The sequence below is a fragment of the Nesoenas mayeri genome, assembly GCF_963082525.1.
Source record: "Nesoenas mayeri genome assembly, chromosome: 7".
In the NCBI taxonomy this organism is placed as follows: Eukaryota; Metazoa; Chordata; class Aves; order Columbiformes; family Columbidae; genus Nesoenas; species Nesoenas mayeri.
Window position 1 is genome coordinate 21,411,563 of NC_137551.1, and position 19,061 is coordinate 21,430,623.

At 42.3% G+C, this 19,061-nt stretch overlaps 1 protein-coding gene across 1 annotated transcript; it reads left to right on the forward strand.

Moving 5' to 3' along the window:
• Positions 1–3,394: 3,394 nt before the first annotated feature.
• Positions 3,395–8,714, forward strand: LOC308042405 (bone morphogenetic protein 2-like; the record flags this gene model as incomplete). Its single annotated transcript, XM_080347769.1, is given in 6 exon segments — positions 3,395–3,468; positions 3,470–3,876; positions 4,085–4,224; positions 4,984–5,100; positions 6,343–6,544; positions 8,266–8,714. Coding segments are annotated over 6 exon segments (1,389 nt in total).
• Positions 8,715–19,061: the final 10,347 nt, after the last annotated feature.

The window sequence follows — 19,061 nt, forward strand, 5'->3', positions numbered from 1 at the left end:
TAAGCCTCTGGGTGACTTCGGATGCAGTACTACACTGCCTGCTGCATTGGTTTCCCCATCTGACAGATGCAGTCTTTGGGGGAAGGCAAGAAATCTTTCAAGTCCTTTGGAAATGCTTCAGGAAATGATAGCACAGTACAAGGAAGCCCTAGTTGGAAAAACAGAGGTAATACAGCATCTTATTGTCTAGATCATTAATTCAGCAACTGTAGTTTAAACAAAACTATCGTACAAAATTGCTGAGAATCCAGTTTTTGAAGGGCTTGAGCAGAGCACATCTTTGAGTCAGATGTGCCGGCAAGTCTGCACTTGGGAGTTTTTCTCCTCTGGGAGAGGTATTTATATATTAGATACATGGTAAAAACACTCTCTGCAACTTATGGCCATTTATAATTTCCCTGTTCCAACATTCAAACTAAATGCTGAATATACGCTTATTAACTCAGTGGCTCTCTCCATCTACCCAGCCCTCAAGGGATTGCTATTCTAGGCTCTGCGGTGACATCATGGTATCACTGATGTGGTACAGTCCTGTTCCTTCAGCTGAGACTTAGAAGATGAAGCTTTCCTTTTTTCCTCTTTTCTTTTGTTGGTGACCCTGGTGTTGCTGCCTCTATTATCATTAAAAGTGAAGTCTGACATCTTTCACGCAAGGGTCATTCTGCTTTGCTTTTTTTAAATGGGTTTAAGATAGCTGCTATGAAGTGAGTGGAATACTTCGTGTTCCTGCTCGCTGCCTGCAAAAGCCACCATGAAGACTGCAGTTCATCACTGCTGTGTTCAGGGAACAGAAAACTACTCTTTTTATTCCGGAAAGAAGGAATCTGGTTCGAGTCACTAAACTGGGACCTACAGAACCTTCACAGAGAGTGTACAGGGAAGGCTCAGGCAGCTGTGTTGAGAAAGAAGCAACTTCCAGTCTGCTCTGTCTGCTAGTTTCTTGTTGATGGTGCTAATGTGAAATTAACAGGAGAAGGGAGAGTGTATTCTGAGCTGAGGTCTTTGTTTCTGAATGGCAGGGTTGGATTTGCATTTAAGTTCAAAGTTGCCAGGGTTCTAAACTGCACAATGAAGGCTCCCAAGTAAATTTTGTTCTGCCCACTAATGATGCCATGTGATTACCATGCTTTTTCAATATTGCTGTTCCATATTAATTATAATGGCATCAAAGATGATATGACAGGTCACGTAATAAACACCACCATTCTTACCCACAAGTTATACCTGAAAGCCAGGTGATTTTCAACTCTTCAGACACTCCAAGCTGTTTATCTGGTCATTTAAGAGAGGGAGAAGGAAAAGCAATGCCAGTGCTGAACTCTTTAGAGAATCCATCTGAAATTTTAAGTTATCAACTTTCTATCATAGTTCCCTACAGATTCCCTGATTTTCCTGGGCTCCCAAAGCCACACTACTCACAACATGTAAGTTGAGGGAATCTATTTATATTGTACAGAACAGGGAGGTTGAAGCCTTCCACTAATTGCAAACCACTATGTAGTATCATCAGCGGAGCTATGACCAACTCCTGCACATGGCTTACATAAGTGGTGAGTCATACAGTCTTACAAAAGAACAGGGAGCAAGGCTTTCATTATGTTGTTTGCCTAATCAGAAATATGAAAATAAAAGAACACAGCACTCAGTGGGTTATGTTTGGCTAACTGTAGGCTGGAATTTCTGCAGTTGTACTACTATGATTGAGGCATTTCATTGTTTGTGGTCCCAGATTATATTAAACAGAGAGGATTTTTTTTCATAAATCTTTGCCTCTAGGGCAGAGTTAAGGTTGTTTTGGAACCCTTGCTATGTGTTTCCAGACATTAATGTCTGGAAGCAGCACCACGGGAGTAGAAATGGAGGGATATGCCTAGAGAGGATACTAGGAGTAAATGAAGAGGCCCAAGGGTAGGGTAGGGTTTGTGAGGACAAGCATGTGAAGAAGCAGAGGAGTGAAAGCAAAGCTTTTAGAATGGCTGAAAAACAGTCTAGTGGTGATTTCTCATATCTTACTAGTATCTTTCCATGCTCTCAGGCAGATACTTGAATGGATATTACTTTATCAAGTACTGTTGTTAGCTATGAACTGAGATACTTACAGCCCTCCGAAGACAACTGGAGAGTTTTGAGGCTCAAAGTTTGCTGTACCTTTATGTGCAGTAACACTGCTTTTTACACTGCTCTGATTAACCCATCAATGCTTCTCATTTTGCTCCCTCAGTCCTCTGCACCTTATGTGGCAAACTGGATCTGCACGGTTGTCTCCTGGTGAAAAAAAACATAGCAATAATAACTATCAATTTATTTTTTTTTTTTCCAAATATGTGGCTACAATAGCTGAAGACTGGAATGAGTGACACTAGGAGGAAATCTGGATCTGAAGACCCCCGTGTCTGAGTGCCCTAGGAACTTCAGCTTTAGAGTGGCCAAAAGTGAGTGCTTTGAGTGCTTTGTGTCTGAGCTGCTTGAACAATTCTAATTAAACCTTTTTTTTTTTTTTTTTTCTCCAAGTGGCTGTTTTAGACGTGTGTGGAGCTGTAGCCTATTTGTCATCACCTCATTCCCCTATGGGCTCACATGCTTGCTCGGTGCAAGTACTCCTGGCTAACATAGTGTGCCTACGAAGAGGAACCAGAGCACATTTCTCTCTGCCTGGAAAGATAACACAGGTACATGTGGCACAACTGAAACAGGCACTGCTGTGTGAACATCAGGAATGCATAATTGCTCCTCAGTAAGTTACCAAACTGTCTTACAAAAGACTAGTATGCAGGATGCTTAGAGTTTGGCACTCGCTTCATCAACCAAAGCGGGGGGGGGGGGGGGGGAGGGGAGCTGAGTCAAGTTATTGAAAACTGGTTCAGGGTGGAGATTATTTAAGCTTTAAAATATCTTTTCAGAATGTGTACGCCTCCCCCATCCCTAATTACTTCGACAGCTGGTTTCTCTTGCTGCACTGCAACAGCAGAAACCCGTACTCTCTCCCTAAAGCCTGACTCTGGGCAGCTATAAGGCCGGAGTTAGAGACTCGTGTGACCACGGGCTCCGTCCTGCAGCACGGCCGAGCCCCCGGTACCCGGGCCCACACCTGGGGAACTCTTGTAGGCTGTGAAGCTGGAAGACACCGAGAGCCTCATGCTCATTTTCAAGTGTAATTTTTATTGCTATGACAATAACAGGAAACAGCACCTGTGATCAGTAATCCCCAAATCAAAGCTTTAAAAAAACCAAAATTTTTGAAAGTGCGGTCTTCTTTGCAGGCACGTGCTTTCCCCTGAACCCAACAGCCGCTCCCGGCTCACCCTCCCCGCGGCTCAGCCCCGGGCCCCGACCGGCGGCCGCTCTGATATTAACGAGCGAGCGCGATGCCCCATTGAGCCTTCAAGGGACCTTAATGGCCCGGGCGAGGCGCCGCCGCCCACCCCCGGGGGAAGCGGCCATTGGGGCTGAGCACCCTGCCCAGCGCTCCGCGCCCTCAGCCTCGGCGGGCCAGGGCCGGCGGAAGGGCCGCTGCCCCGTCACCCCAACGCGGTTACAGCCGCGAAGCGGCGCGGGGCACCTGCGGCCGCCTCCCCGAGAGAGCGCCGCCGACCATGGCGACCCGCCGGCTGTGGCTGTGGCTGGCCTGGCTGCTGAGCCTGCCGGCGGCCAGTGGGCTGCCCCTGGCTCCCGGCCCGCGGGACGAGGTCCTGGCGGCGGCGTTGCAGCGGCTGCGGGAGGTCTTCGACATCGAGGAGCTGCCGCCCGACGTCCTGCCCCGCAAGAAGCCGCCGCAGTTCATGGTGGATCTCTTCAACAAGGTGGCCGACGCCAACGGCATCACTCGCGCTCCGGGGCTGCTGGAGGGCGACGTGGTGCGCAGCTTTGAGGACCGAGGTGAGCCGAGCGCGCGTTCCCCGCAGCCGAGCAGCGGCGGTGTTTCCCCAGCCGGGGAGCCGCCGCCGATCCCGCTGCCGGGCCCGTGCGCATCCCGCTTCGCGACCCTCCGCAGATCCGAGCGGACCCCGCGGCTGCCGTGGAACACGCGGGGGTGCAGCTCGTTCTGCGGGGTCTCGCCACATTGCTGAAGAAGGCTCTTTTGCAGTTCACGTGGACCAGTACCACTTCTACTTCGACATCAGCGCGATGGAGAAGGGCGAGCAGATGCTGAAAGCCGAGTTCAGGGTCTTCAAGCTGAAGAGGACACATGTATCTAGAAGGTCTGACGTGAAACACTTTTGCAAAGTAAGTGGGGAAATAACCTGTCAATTAAACACTTACTCGTGCTTTCGTTGATAATAATACCGAAAATGAGGAGTGCAACCGTTTACTACGTAAATCTCCTTTGTTTTTTATTTAATTGTCGTCCTTACTTTTTCTTTGCCTACAGCATGTGAAGAAGTAGATGTCAGGTTTTAGCCCTGGCAGTATGCTGTACTTTGCACACTAATGCAGTGAGCTGTCCCTAAAGATACCTATGTTAGACCTACCTCAAACCATACTGTACTTTTCTGTGGTTTAAGATGTTTTCCAAGTCGAATTTAAATTTATCTGCTTGAGCTGCTCTAAAAAAATAATAATAATAGAAATCAGAGATTCATCGGAAAATAGGGCAGGTGAGGACTCTGATATTGAGTGTATCTGTGCCTTTGGTAAAAGGCTGGCTTGGGCCTTTTGCAAACCTGAAGGCAAAGATGTGGAGGAACCAAAAACTTTCATGGTATCAGATGTTCAAAACAAAAAGCAAAGGGATGATCAGGATATCTTCCTGTAGTATTAAAATGTCCAGTATCCCATCTCTGAACGCATCTACAATCAGATGTATGTAGCAATACTTGTTTTTCTGTTAAACAGTCCACAACTTACTTTTTGCCTGATCTAGAATGACAGTACAGTTTTGCAGCTATGATGTGGCAGAAATGTGAATAATGTTCATCCTCCTTGTTTTGCTGGAAGAACAATTGATTTCATTTCTTATTGTTTTGTTGTATTGCTCTCATCAAGGTGGAAGTGTATGAGCTCTTGGAGAGTGGAAGTAAAGCACAAAAAAAACATCTCGTTGCATCAAGATTATTGTCCCTGTACACAGAAGGCTGGGAAGTATTCAATGTCACGCAAACAGTAAGCAGATAATTTTGACTTAATTTCAATTTGAAATCTCTTAAAATGACAGTCAGCTCAGAACTCCAGCATTGCCCCTATGCTGGGTTTTGTGGTCTATTCAAACTGAAGGACAGCAGTAGAGGGAGAAGCTTTCTCTCTACGCTCAAACATACATATGGTGCTACCTGAATATAGAGGACAAGTGACTATATGCTGCTAGCAGCACAGGCATGAGGAGGACTGAGTAACCCAACCAGTCGATAGGAGGGGCATTGGACCAAGTATGTCATTGTGATTATAACATGTTAGTCCTTAGGCTTACTAGAGGAGATGGCATTGATTATGTGCTAAGAGTAGGTTTTAATTTCCTTATTTTTTTCCTGGTGATGTTACTACAGAACAGATGTGCAGGCTGTTTTAACGTTGTATTTCTGGTATTTACCATGGTTGGATTGTTTTTCATCTAACTTCATCTGTAGACTTCTTTATTTGTTAGTTTCAAGATTTGGTTTGCAAATATCCTTGTTTTGTAAATACCCTTAAACTATAACAGTATGTGAATGCTTTTCCATAGGGGAAAAAAGAAAAAGTGTTTCAAAACATACAGTTTCTTGTGTTTAAATCTCAGTATGTACCGTGTACTTTCAGTGTGTATTGTTACCTACGCTTTGTGATCAGACTGAACAGTGTGCTCGGATGGCTGGTTGAGTTGCATCTTAAGTCATGATATCCCTGCTTGAGAATGGCCTGGTCTTATGTATTAGTCTGTAATTATAACAATTAGATAAAGTAAATTTGCTTAATTGAGAGCTGATTTCTTCAAATGCCATGTTGGTTAGATTGAAATGAGTTTTAATGGTATGGAAAGTCTAGGGAGTTCATATTATTCTGTTATTAAGATTGTTATGAAAAATAAATTCCTGGCAGAAGTCGGAGAGGATTTATTTAAATGTTAATTTTAACTCCTAGACTTGTATATTCACTAGTGAATTTTCTGAAATTCATTATCTTCCTGTAAATGTAGCTTTGGGGAACACATACGATATTTTGTATTTTTAAATGTTGCATTACTGCTTTAAATCGTAAACTCAGTTGAGTCTTAGCTATACAGTTACCTTACTTCTGTCATAATATGTGTTCTTACACTCTCATAGCATGTTAGTTGCCTGTTCCCTTTTCCTAATATAAATATTTCTTAATTGTAATGCTGTAATAAGAATATTGAAACAATTTTTTTTTTAATTTCCCTGTAATTACCAGGTTTCCAAGTGGGTTGGAGACAGCAGATCCAACCATGGCTTTTTGATAACTACAACACATGTATTCAACAATAGAGTTGAGCACAACCTGGTTAAGTTTGCTAAGAGCCAGGGCACTTTGCAAGAGAGTAGAAATGCTCTCCTTGTCCTCTTCACCAACAGTAACAAACGGAAATCTTCCAGCTTTGTAACCTCTCCCACAAGTAAGTTCACACAAGAGCAGCAGCCCTGTTTTAGAATATTAACTCTCTCTTCATCTTCTGTTCCCTTCTGCTGCCTCATGTGTACCTAATCTCAGTATTTACTTGCAGTGTTGAATAGGTTTGAAGTTCAGCTTTGTCACTGATCAGAGTTTGATTTGATAGTTCTTAATAGTAGGTCACCAGCAGCCTAAGTTGCCTCTCCACTCAGAATAATATTGTTTGCAGGAAATATTCAAAAAGCCTAGGAGCAATCTGGTTTAGTTTGTTTGTGAAGGGGTAGGAGTTCTATGTTGGTTTTTTGTTGTTTTTTTTTGTTTTTTTTTTTAAATACTATTTCGTTATTTAAAATTACTATTTATGTTATTTTTGTGGTGGTGCAGTTTGCATGAAAATTGTAGATTAGGTTTAGGCTAAAAAAAACCTCAGTGACCTGGAAAACTTTGTGAAAATGCTGGTAAAGCAATTGTAAGTAGAGTTATTAAGTGCAGTTTTCGAGAGTGGAAGAGGTTGTTAAATAAGCAATTTAAACCTCTCTGTCCTTGGCTTGTTTTTTAAGCACCAGTTTAACTCCATTGACTAATTAGCATTGTGACTAAAGGCTGTTTTCTTCAGAGACAACGCCCTCATCTCTTAAATTACAAAACACAGTATTTTACCTTTCTCACTGGTCTTCCAGTAAAACCAGCTAAGGCTGGATTTCAGAGCCTGATAAATGCCAAGAGCAAAAGCTAGGAGGAGGGACAAAAATGATTCTATTTTGGGTTTGCAGGGCTTTCTGCTAAACAATTGCATTTGCATATTAGAAATAAACTAGGTAGGACTTGCATCAATACTAAGAAGTAGGTGGTGAAATTGATTAAAACAAAAAATGAGGCTGGCCTGTTTTTGTTTTCTAAATGAAATTTTTGTAATGAAATCCTAGATCCCAATTTAATGAGCATCAAACTCTATATGGAATACCGTGGCAGGACTGAGAAGCTTATACTCTTTTCTCAATAAAGAAATTGCCTAGACCTGCCTGTTGTTTGTGGTTAGTGAATCCGTGCAGATTGTTCTACTAGCCTGTGGATCAGTGGTGTTCAGTCTCTGGGTCTTGAGGTCTACATGGACATTTACCAAGGCTTCTCAGAAGATACTTTAAGAGAGCAAACCTATTGTCAGTAAGCTTCATTCTCTAGTAGAGATCCAGAAACCTGGTGGTAATTTTTTCAGATGTCAAAATTGAAAAATGCTGTTTTAAATACTACTTTACAGGAACATACTGTGTTTTGCAAGTGAATGACTAGAGTTCCTGGGAGGAGAATACTGGAGAGAGAAAAAGGCTGTGACCTCCACCCTCTGTTAGCACTGCTCAGTGTGATGCTTTTGGTAGCAGTGGCTGTATAAAGACTGTTAATAGCATTCTGGCCAGATTCAGCCCTTAAAAGGGCCTTTTGAGTTCACAGAATGTATTTAGTACATCACTGAGCTTTTTCCTTACATCTCTGCTCAGTGAGGGTCTTTCAGACCACAAAGTGAAACACAAGATTTGACAGTTTTTGAAATATTGCTGAAACAGCAGTTGAATGCACACCCGTTCTGCTACTTTCACAGTTCAAGTGTCATTTTTAAATCTATTCTGAAGACTTTGGTGTAGATTTATGGAATAGACTTTTGTGCAGAATACTGTACTCAGGAACCAAATTACTTTTGAGAAAAATTAACACACAACTTCCTTTCAGAACCAGAAATGGACCCTGCCAAAAAAGATGTTTCAGGTGTGCCTCGTGAAACTCCGATCGTTGAAAGCAGCAATGCAGGCATGAGCAGGAAACCTCGAGCTGCTGCAGTCCCCCCTGCCAAAAGCCAGGTAATAGCATGTCATCGAAGGGAACTCTACGTTGACTTCCGTGCTATTGGCTGGTCAGGATGGATTATTTACCCAAGTGGATACAATGCATTTTATTGCAGAGGATCCTGTTTCTTCCCTTTGGGGGAAAGTCTAAATGCAACAAACCATGCTGCAGTTCAGTCCATAGTCCACACACTTAAACTGTCTCAAGATGTCAGCACGCCCTGCTGTGTGCCAGATGAATTGAAGTCCCTCAATCTTCTTTACTTTGATGACAAAGAGAATGTGGTCCTTAAAAATTATAAAGACATGGTGGCAACTAGGTGTGGTTGTCATTAGTAAGACCCTTTTTTGTCTGGATTTGGTGTGCACCTGGATTTACTTCCTTGTTTGCCACTGAAGATACCAAGGGAGACGTCATTTCTGTTTACAGTGCAGGAGAGCCAGAAACTCAGCTGTGCTTCAGATCCTTATCCCCTCACCATGGCCATGTGGAAAGGTGTTTAAGTCTGGCTTTCGAAGAACCGTGGGATTCTGGAGGGTATGCTGGCCTGCATGGAAAGCTCTTTGAGGAACTTGCTATGTGAAGAATTTGAAACGTATTAAATTGAACATTCAAATTAAGGTCTTGTTCTGCATACTGAGGCTCGGAATTTCCTGTGAATTCATAGGAAGTGGTATCCTGCCTCAGTTCGGGGTGGGATGCTGATCTTTTAGTAACAACAGCCTTATTCAGTTTTAACTGCATGATCCAGGGAGGATGCACACACCTACATAGAGCTTTCAGGATAAGTGTTTGCCCAGAGCTAATCTCAGAGGCCTCTACCATCTGCAGATCATCTATTACCCAGAAATGCATTTCTTGCACTTGTTTGTTATACAGCTCTACAAAATGCAAACGGAGACCTGCCTCTAAGTCCCCCCAGGACTTGCTAGCCAATCCAAGGAACACATAGGTCAGTATTTATCTGGGAATCAGCAAACTTGGTTTTCGACTCAGGCCTGCACATCTGTATGATGAAGGGTCGGCCAACCCGCCTCTCTGTAAAATTATTCTCTTCCACTGTGTTCTGCTGTGGTTGTTGGGCTCTGTAGCAGAAAACATTCCTTTGTGTGTTTCTACAGTGGCTGTACAGTGGCATCCTAAAACTTGGGTCAGAATTCCTATAGTTTAGCAGGAAGAAAGAAGACCGCTAAGCTTTGGAGGTCTGTGAGAACATACTGGATGCTGGCCTGGTCCTGTATCTGAGCCAAGTTTGATGGAAGGTACCCACTGATTCCTTTCCATTCTTCCTTGGAGAATATGACGTAGAGTTGGAAGAGGCCCCCCTATGGTCTTTAGTCTTGCTACAATTTAATGCAGGTAACCAGCCCACTGCAGTTCCTCAGTCAACTCATTGAGTTGTAACTTAAGCCTAATTAGGTTTCTTGTCTCCATTAATCCTTGAAGGAGACTGCCTGCTCACAGTACATGACATCTCTTGTGGGTAGAAACTTCATGGAGATTTTTTTTTAATCCAATCAATTTTTTTTTAAAATTATGTAAATGTTTTTCTTTTGTAAATATTGATGTCTGTAAGAAATTTATTTTATTTAAAACCAAAACACTTGAAGTGTGTTAACTTAACCTGTAATATAAAATGTTCATTTTCAAATAAATGTAATGTAACATTGGTCCATTTTTTTGTTGATTGTTTTATTTGAGCCTCCTTCCTAGAGTCATTAATCAAGTAGCTTCTCACAAGAGAGGACATTTCCAATGGCTTCAGTGGGCACTGTATCAAGTCCTCTGACTCCATGTCAGAGTACTATGGATAAGCAGAATCGATGTGTTTAACTTCAGGGAGAATCCAGTAATTATTCCTGAAATGAAAGTTGCATTGAAGCTTCTTGTAACTCTCACTTGAGTTAGGTGTAGAGATTAAAGTCCTGAAGGTGAGTCACATGTGGTACTTGTAACAAAACCTACCTTGTGCAGGTTCTAAACTTCTTGTACCTGAGGTGGTTTCGGTTTTCTTGGTGCTTAAGGCCTTATTTTCGTGTGCATTGTAATATCTTGGGATGCCATCATTAACATTTCACTAGGTTAGAAAGCCAAGACAAAAGAAATACCATTATTCACAGGTACAATATATGAATGAGAAGACTGTGGCCCATGTGTGTAGGCCAAGCACATGTGTATCTGAACCACAGTCTGGAATGGGTGGAATAGAGGAGCAAGCCTGAGCAAGACAAGAATTTATAACAAAAGCATGACATATGTGGGTCAGTGTGGAGAGAAGGGTTTTCTCCTGCTTAGTTTTTTCTCTGGAAGGCTGCAGAGGCTCTTGTAAGTATCAGCAGAACTGTGACACTCTGATGTCGGAACAGCTCCAAGAGCAGGTCTTGCTGCTGGGAGCAGCAGTTGAGGCAAAGGAGTTGGTGCTCAGTCCAGGCTGGAACAGGCAGTGGAGTGTTCATGCAGCTCATTTCTGTTAGTGGCAAAAGGCTTGATTCCCCCAAGCCAGGGAAACAGGCTGTAATAGGGCTCCTGTATCTCCATCCAGCAGACCGTGTGTTGAACTGGTGGTGTGTGAGCTGTACGGCACAGTCACAGGGACCCCAGTACGACTGAATGTTTCAAGCCTGTTGTATATGCCCAGCATGGCAGAACGAAAGTGTTCATTCTTTCTGCAGAATAGCCTGTTCTCACCACACTGATCATACTGCCTCGTGTTCAGAATTCCCAGACAGGTGGCTAAAATCTTCCTCCGCCTACATAAAACTTCTGTGCAGGCAGGAAAAACAAAAAAAAACAACACAATGTTTTGATCTTGCTGTATGATCACCCTGGTGAAGTAGAATAAATCTGGTAGCAGGGTGGTGCTAACTGCTGCATCTGCCCCACCCAGCCATTGGATTCAGTGCCACTGGCAAATGAACTTCGGAGAGCATGAAAGGTCATAATCTCACCTTAGTGGTTTGTTTTCTAGGCTGGTTTTGCACTTTTCACTGCAGAAGTACTTGTGGTGTTCCTTGCAGGAACCACACCTTGGGAGTGGGAAAATGCACCTACAGTGAGAGTCCAGACAAGGTCATTTCTGAATGGTGACTTCAGCTAATGTTATCTATGCTTCTTTTGGTAGGGGCCCTAAGAACTGAAGCCAGAAGTTTTCACTGCCAAATAATGCTGGGAGAAGGACTGCATTTGGAACAGACTGGCTGAGGCAGGTTCTGTGTCCAACACGGTCTGGTCTTCTGTCTGATGTGACAGATGCTTCTAGCACCGTGTATCAGCTGCATCCTTCACTGCTCAACTCAGAGAATTGTTTATTTGTTTCCAGGATTTCTTAATGGCTTTCTTCTTCTTTTAGAAGCCAGGCAGAAAAAAAAAAGAGGAAAAATTTCTATTGAAAAGCAAGTATGATTAATAAATAAATGATGGGCACATTGATTATTAGCCAACATAGTGTTGCCCTACAATAAGTGAAATATGCACAGTCAGGCTAGGATCACTCAGTAGTTTTGCACACATTAAATTATTTTTTCTGCACCACTCAACATAGTCTCATTATGCCCCATTAAATCTTCATAATTAAAACAAAATATATTGGAATTGTTTATCCTGGACTTTGTAGGGAAATTAGATTCATAATAATGCCAAGGGAAAAAATTTACACTACACCAGAACCAGAACTTGTAATTAGAATAACAATTAAGGATAAGTATGCTTTTGTTTTGTTTTGGTTTTTTTTTGTTTTGTTTTTGTTTTTAGAAAAAGGGTATTTTTATTGTTGTTATTCATTAACTGAAACACGTAAGAATTCCAAAATAAAAAATGCTACACTTTGGAGTCTTGGTTTAATCAGAATGTCATACATTAAGGCGGCATACCAAAAAGCAAGAGCTGGGGTTTTGGAGGGAATAGGGGTAGTCTTCAGCATGGACAGTCTGGAAAATTATTTTTGCCTCAGATTGTGTGTTGTTATACCATGTTGCATCACAACAACAGAAATAGAAAATAAAGCTGGCAGCGAACCTCATTGTGATAAATACTGTACCGAGACCTACGAGGAGGACACTTGGCCCAGAAGAGCTCTGCTTCTGAAGTGCAGGAACAAAAACGAATGACTGCAGATTTTATACGCAGGGTGCCACCAACACACCGGAGACTGAAATTCAGAGGTAAACAGAGTAACAATCCCACAGTAAAGGACTGAGAGCCTTGCAGCATCTCTCCCCTACCTCCAGCTCCACACGTCACCAAGGGTACAGACACCACAGGCATGGGGCTGCCTGTGCCAGCTCAGGCAGTGGCTGGAAGCTGAGCACGCTGTTAGCTGTTCACAGTGATGCATCTGTACAGCACTCAGCTCTGCAACTCAGGGTCTGCTGGCTTGGATCTCTGGCAGCTCATGGGTCTCTGCATCCTCTCCATAGCATGGGATCAGTGTGATTCTTCTCTGGCAAATAACACACCTTGCATTTTTTACCCACAGGCACATGGAAAGCAGCATTTCAGAGGCAGAAAGATTCAAACAATGTCTAGGAAGATAATCCAACCCCGTGGTAAAGTTGTAGGGTTATGTGCAACCCTATGATAGTTTGGCCTGGGTTTGAAACTGAAGAGATCCAGGTACATGAGGTATGTGCAGTCACACTCATCATTGTGTAAGGTGGGCAGAGCACTAAACCTGGTCCTGACAACGCTGCAGTGGGATGGTGGTGTGGTCCGGGTATGTTGTGGAGGAGGGCTAATGGTAAAGAGCACTAATCCACAAGAGAACAGACTTCCACAGTCTCCTGTTTGTAGAAAGGTTTGTTTTAAGGGGTTTCTGTGATGCTCCTCTCATGAGGTATAGATAATGGGAAGGTGCTTCTTGGCACTGAGGCAGGGGGAAGGGATATGCCGGGCATGTCCTGGGGTGGGTAAAGTAGAAGGGATGGGCTTGGGGAAATTGATGTGGGATGGTTTCCTTTGTGAGGGGGGAGATAACTTAAATGTGCCTGCCCTGAGGAAGCTGGAGCACAGCAGTGCTGTAAGCAGCTGAAAAGCCTCTGCTCTATTCTGTCTGCTCTGCAGGCTTCAAAGTTTTGTTCAGTATAAGGCATCCAGTTAGGAATGCTTTGAGTTGCTTCTAGATTGCCTGGGGTAGTTACTATGGTTCATGTAGGAAATGGGGCATTTAACGTGCTTTACTTGAAAGACCCATGGAGGATAGTATTTGATTCATAGCTCTGGAACTTGTCTCCTGAAAAAGAGAGAAGCTAGGTGCCTATCATAAGTCCCAGGGCTTTTGCACCGATACCGTACCCTCCAGATTGTCTCCAGTCCCCTTAAAATCACACATGCAAGTTCTTTCTTATGCATACCAATGGGCACCTGCATTCATGTTCAGGGACAGCCTCCCTCCTTGTTCGTCCCAAACTGCTTCCCGAAGGATGGTGCTACTTACCTGTAACAGAGGTGGAGTGCTGCAAGCTAACTGGAGAACATTGCCACATCCAGAGGGTGCGTTTCAATGGCTTTGTGCGAAAGTATGTCACACCTAGGCCATGTCTCCCCTCCTGGCACTGAGCATAGCTCACCTCCAAAGAGAGCAGTTAGCAGGTGTGAATTGACCTTTGGCGAATGAGACAATTGTGTCTTAAAGCAGCTAATTAAACGTTTTCTTTCTTCATACTGGTTTTATTGCTAGAAGACATTCACAGAATAAGAGGGACTGCTAACTTGCTGTTGTCACAAGGTTGTGTGCAGCTACAGATTTATGCAGATACTAACTGCTCTAATTCAGAACTAGATCACAGCCTGTCTTGGTTCTGGAGAACAAAAGCTGTAGGTTTTGCCTGTAAGTGGGAAAATGACCTGTTACTGAGAAGTGATTGGCCTAGCTTAAACCATGATCTGGTGATTCTGTAAATCCAGGCTGCATTACACAAAGCAGCATTACAGCATAAATTCCAGTACACTGGTTCAGATTTGCTCACAAAAATCTTGCTTGATTAACTGTCAGGTTAAACGAAGTTACCAGGTGGTATAAGACTGGTGTGTGTACTTAAAAATCAGTACAGACTCTACTGTGTTCTGTGTAGGAATCAACTGTAAGTCCATGTCAAATTTTCTGCTGAATGTGCTGAGCCAGTGCTGGTGGCCAGGGAACCGTGTCCTCAAAAGCGGTAGAAAAAAAAAAACAAAACAAAAAGTATAATTTCCCCAAAACGTGTCTAAAATTTGCTGGGGCTAAATCAAGCTAAAAATCGAGCCAGCTTTCCTGACAGTGAAAGCCCTATGGCTGAAAGTGCTGCTGGGAATAAACAATCACAATTTTCAGAATAAACACTGAATTCTGGGTCACAACTGCTACTCCTTGGATTCCTATTTTACCGCTGGAGTCCAGGCTGCAAGTGGAAGGCATCAGGGTTTTAGTGGTTCAAAATCAGAATTAGAACAGATACATTGCAAGAAAAATAATTGAGCAATAGGAGTTTAAACTGTTTTATTGACTGGAGAAACAGGTATTTGCAGTTAGAACTAAGACCTCATCTCAATTTAAAAAAACAAACAAACAAAAAAACAGCAACCAAACATAAGCACATTAGATAATCCACTTGATATCTAACTTAACTAGATTGACCAAAACAAATACCTTTTGAGAATTGTTTCAGTTTATTTAGTAAGATTTATGCTTTCTGTACCACAGAAAGGACCATGAACCATGTTGAGAGAATGAAAGAAGTGATTTAGTTTGCCATTTCTAAAATACTCCTGTGATTTATTTATCTAAACTACTCAAAAATAGAATCACTGAAAAAAAATAGGCTGGAAAGAGCCTCTAGATATTATCTTTGTCCAACTTTCTGGTCAAAGCAGGGTTCACTTCAAAGTCAGAGCAGAGTACTCAGGACCCTGTCCAGGTGAATTATGTCTGTCTCAAAGATGAAGATCTCACCACATCTCTTAGCTGCTGTCTCAGTGCACACCCACTCCCAGCGTATTTCCCTGGATCTTGTGACTATGCTCTTGCTAATGCAAACTAAAAGGGTGTTACAAGTTACCCTTCAACACTGCATAGATGTACCAAGGGTCTATGATCAAGTCCTTATCTGCAGGGATCCCCAGTAACCTAAGGAGCCAGCCACTGGCATGTCCCTAAATATGGGATTGTTCCCTCTGAGGGAACTATCTAAAGGTGGCGTTTAGTTTTAGTGCTGGGTTTTGACAGATTTTTCTGCTTCCTTTTTCACCAGGGTCTTGTCTTGTAAAGAAAATTTCAAAACCTCACATTTATTTTAAGATTATGACAATGCAAAAGCATTTCATAATTCTCAAATATTTCTCTGGAAATGCACAGTTCCTGAGTAAATTTCTTTACTCTTACATATTAACCTAGAAAGTTCACACATGTTGGCTAAATATCTGCATAGATTACAAACTGAAAGTAGTTGTTTTATTTTCACATGGTATTGTAAAACTATACAGAACATTGCTTTCTGCTTTTCTGGTGGAAAATGGATCAGCAGGTAACTAACATATACTTATCATTTCTGAGATGTCTTGAGACTTCCTAGAATTATTTCTCCCAGATTATAATAAGACCTTATTTCCAAATATAATTTATAATTATTATTGCTGTAACAATATTTCTGTTTCACAAGGGTACATTGTTACAGGTACTGTGTTTTCAGCTGTTTTTACAGGTTCAAGTCCTATTACCAACTGTAGTGACTTCTACCAACATGAGGTTTTGATCTGGACTGCTTCTTGTGTGAATGGGCTGGCAGGTGGCTGAGACTTAGAGAAAATGCAGCTGAGATTCACTTCACCCAACTTCAGGTATTGACAACACAGACACCAACATGTGATCAAATTAATCCCACCCCAAGTGGCTTACCTGGAGTCCTACAAGAGCCTGGTAGTCTTAGAGCTGGACCCCAAGACTAACCTCTTGCTGGCAGAACAGTGATGATAGGTAGTTACCAAGTGACATTTTCAAACTGGCCTGAGATCTTCAGGAGCCAAAAATTGTTGTACAGGTGGATGGAATCCAAGGCTGCAGCACACTTGCCGTTTCCAGCTGCCTACCAGCTCACTCCCTGGGAGGCTGCTGCCACTGCTAATGTGCTGTGCTTGAGGTAGATCCATGGCCACTGAAGTCACCATCTGGCTACTCATATTAGTTTATACATGTGACAGCTCGGAAGCTGTTTCAAAGCTGCAGTCTTTGATAAATGGACAGGACAGACCATGGCTGCACACCAGGATACCAGCTGCCTCTGTAGTTCAACACCTTTCAGCCTCAATTCTTTCCTGCAGCAGGTACTGCGCAGGAGTGGGCAGAAATATTTCCCCCATTGCATGTGAATTTTCAGGGTCAAGCACTTAAATCAGCTTTCAAATTTTTGCATGCCAAAAAGCTAAAAGAAAAAGTTTACTCAAAATAATGTCAGAGTTCCATGATCTTTTATTCTGATTTCAACAACATAATTTTACATTTATAATATAAAGTTATTTTTGAGTTTTATTCATTACTAGTGCCTTTTGAACATTTTGAAACAATACGTCAAAAGGGCAGGTGTGTTTTCTTTGTTGGCTTTGTTTGTTTGTTTTCTGTGAACAGCTTCATTGTTCAAAGATCAAGATTTATTTTTTTAAAAGAAAATAGTTAAAATATTCTTAAGATGTTCATTCTCATTCTGGGCAGCAAGAGATGTGTTCTGAGACTCGTGATTGCAACTCTAACATGCATATAAAATGTGAATGTAAACTTTGAAAGTGTAAATGTAACTTGCATGAGGACAGGCTAAGAAATAAACCTAATTTAAAAACAAATGTATTCAAATGAAGGTTTGAATGCTGGAAATCCTAAATAACTCCAGAGAATGCCAGCAAGGTTCTCTGCTTCCGTCTAGCCAGGCAGCATGAACAAACTGATTAACAGCACAACCATGGCCGTTCCACTTCTCCTGTTGTTTCTTGACAGCTCATAAATGTATGACAGCTCATGAAGGTATCAATTGCTGCTCAAGCAAGAACAGCCTTAAGTATAAGAAGTCCATCAGATGCCCAGAGCTCTGTGCTACTCAATGCCACCCAATATTTCCTTCTTCACCACACACTGTCTTGAGATCAACAGTTTGTGGTAACTCCTGTGTGCTGTTTGTCTATACAAAAGTCATCGAGGCAGTTTATGCATGTTTCATTAATAGGTAATTGACCTTTCAAGTTCCATGATGCGTGATAATCTGTTCCTGTTCAAAGTCCTGTCTCGAGCCTTCCCAGCTTATTTCACCAAATATTCCAAGGTGCCTGAGACAGGAAGAGGACCTGCATTTTAAGGTAAGAAAATGGGACAGAGGGCACAGGAAAGGTTGGAGGGAAGGTTTCGTGGTCCTCGTTTAAGAAAATATGTTGGGAAAGATAAGCTTCATTTAACTGGAAGTGAAAGGCTGAAAGGTAATATGGATGGTCTCTGAAGTTGATTTTTTTTTTAATGCTTTAGGACCCTGCCCTGAATTTTGCATGACTCTTATTGCCTTGTTCTTAAGCCTGAAGAATGAATCATGATTTCTTCCTTTCCTTCATTCATGTAATATTCAGCTTGTTTAAATTGTTCCATCTCATTATCTGAATCAACAAATCTCTGAACATCAGTGAAGACCATTATCAGTGTTTCAGTAATGCCTTTCATTAGAAATACTCTATCACGGAGCATCCAGATCCTTGGAAATAACTCCAGAGGGATTTGGATGGAGACAAGCCTGGTCCTGGTTTCCCATTGAATCAAACTTTTTCTCAACCAGTGTTGTTTTACTTCAACAAATTCTGTCATGGTCCCAGCCTGCACTCTGAGTCACTTCAAATGGAAAGGGGACTGGGCATAGGTCTAGTAAAGGCACAGCTCCGGGTAGAGAGCTGTTACTACTGAATAAGCCTCTGGCTGACTAATCCTCTTGTGGTAGTGGAGAAGAACACCTCTTGCGCTCCATGGAGAGGGAAGGCAAAGTATGGGTTTTGGACTGTTTTCTGCATGTTTATGCAGTTCTGGTCATAGGACTATAGTACTGGTTGGCTCTGAAAGGAAACACATTTTTCTCAGACACAGAACTATACGGCGGAAGGGAGAGGAGATGTCTGTGTATCTAATTGAAAGTTGGTGTGACCTGGGTTGAATGAGTATAATACTTGTGGGGACATAAACCTAAGGGGTTGTGGAATCGGGTCTGGAACACTGCATGACTTCTCACTGGTGTGTAATTTAAGCTAATATCCTTCCCAAGCACTTCCTCTACCATGTCCTGAAATTTCTGTCCAAATCTGTTGGTTGCTTAGGCTTTGATTAGAGACTTCCCTTTTCTGCATTGCATGTTCTCATATCTAAGGGTTATGTAATTTCAGTGCAGATAGCAGGTCTCAAATGAGAAAAAAAATACATCCAGTATATGCAGTCCCCATTTAAGAAAAGAAAAGAAAAGAAAAGAAAAGAAAAGAAAAGAAAAGAAAAGAAAAGAAAAGAAAAGAAAAGAAAAGGAAAGAAAAGAAAAAAAAAAAAGAAGACTTACTTTCATTAAAAGTGTGACTAGGAATGTAAAAGTTCAATTACCAGAATGCATTTGCTTTGTACATTTTAAACCTGCTGTAGCTATATAACAGGCACATGCAGTTGGGTCTAATTGCTGCTTTCCAGCTTGGTCTAATTGATGCTCTGA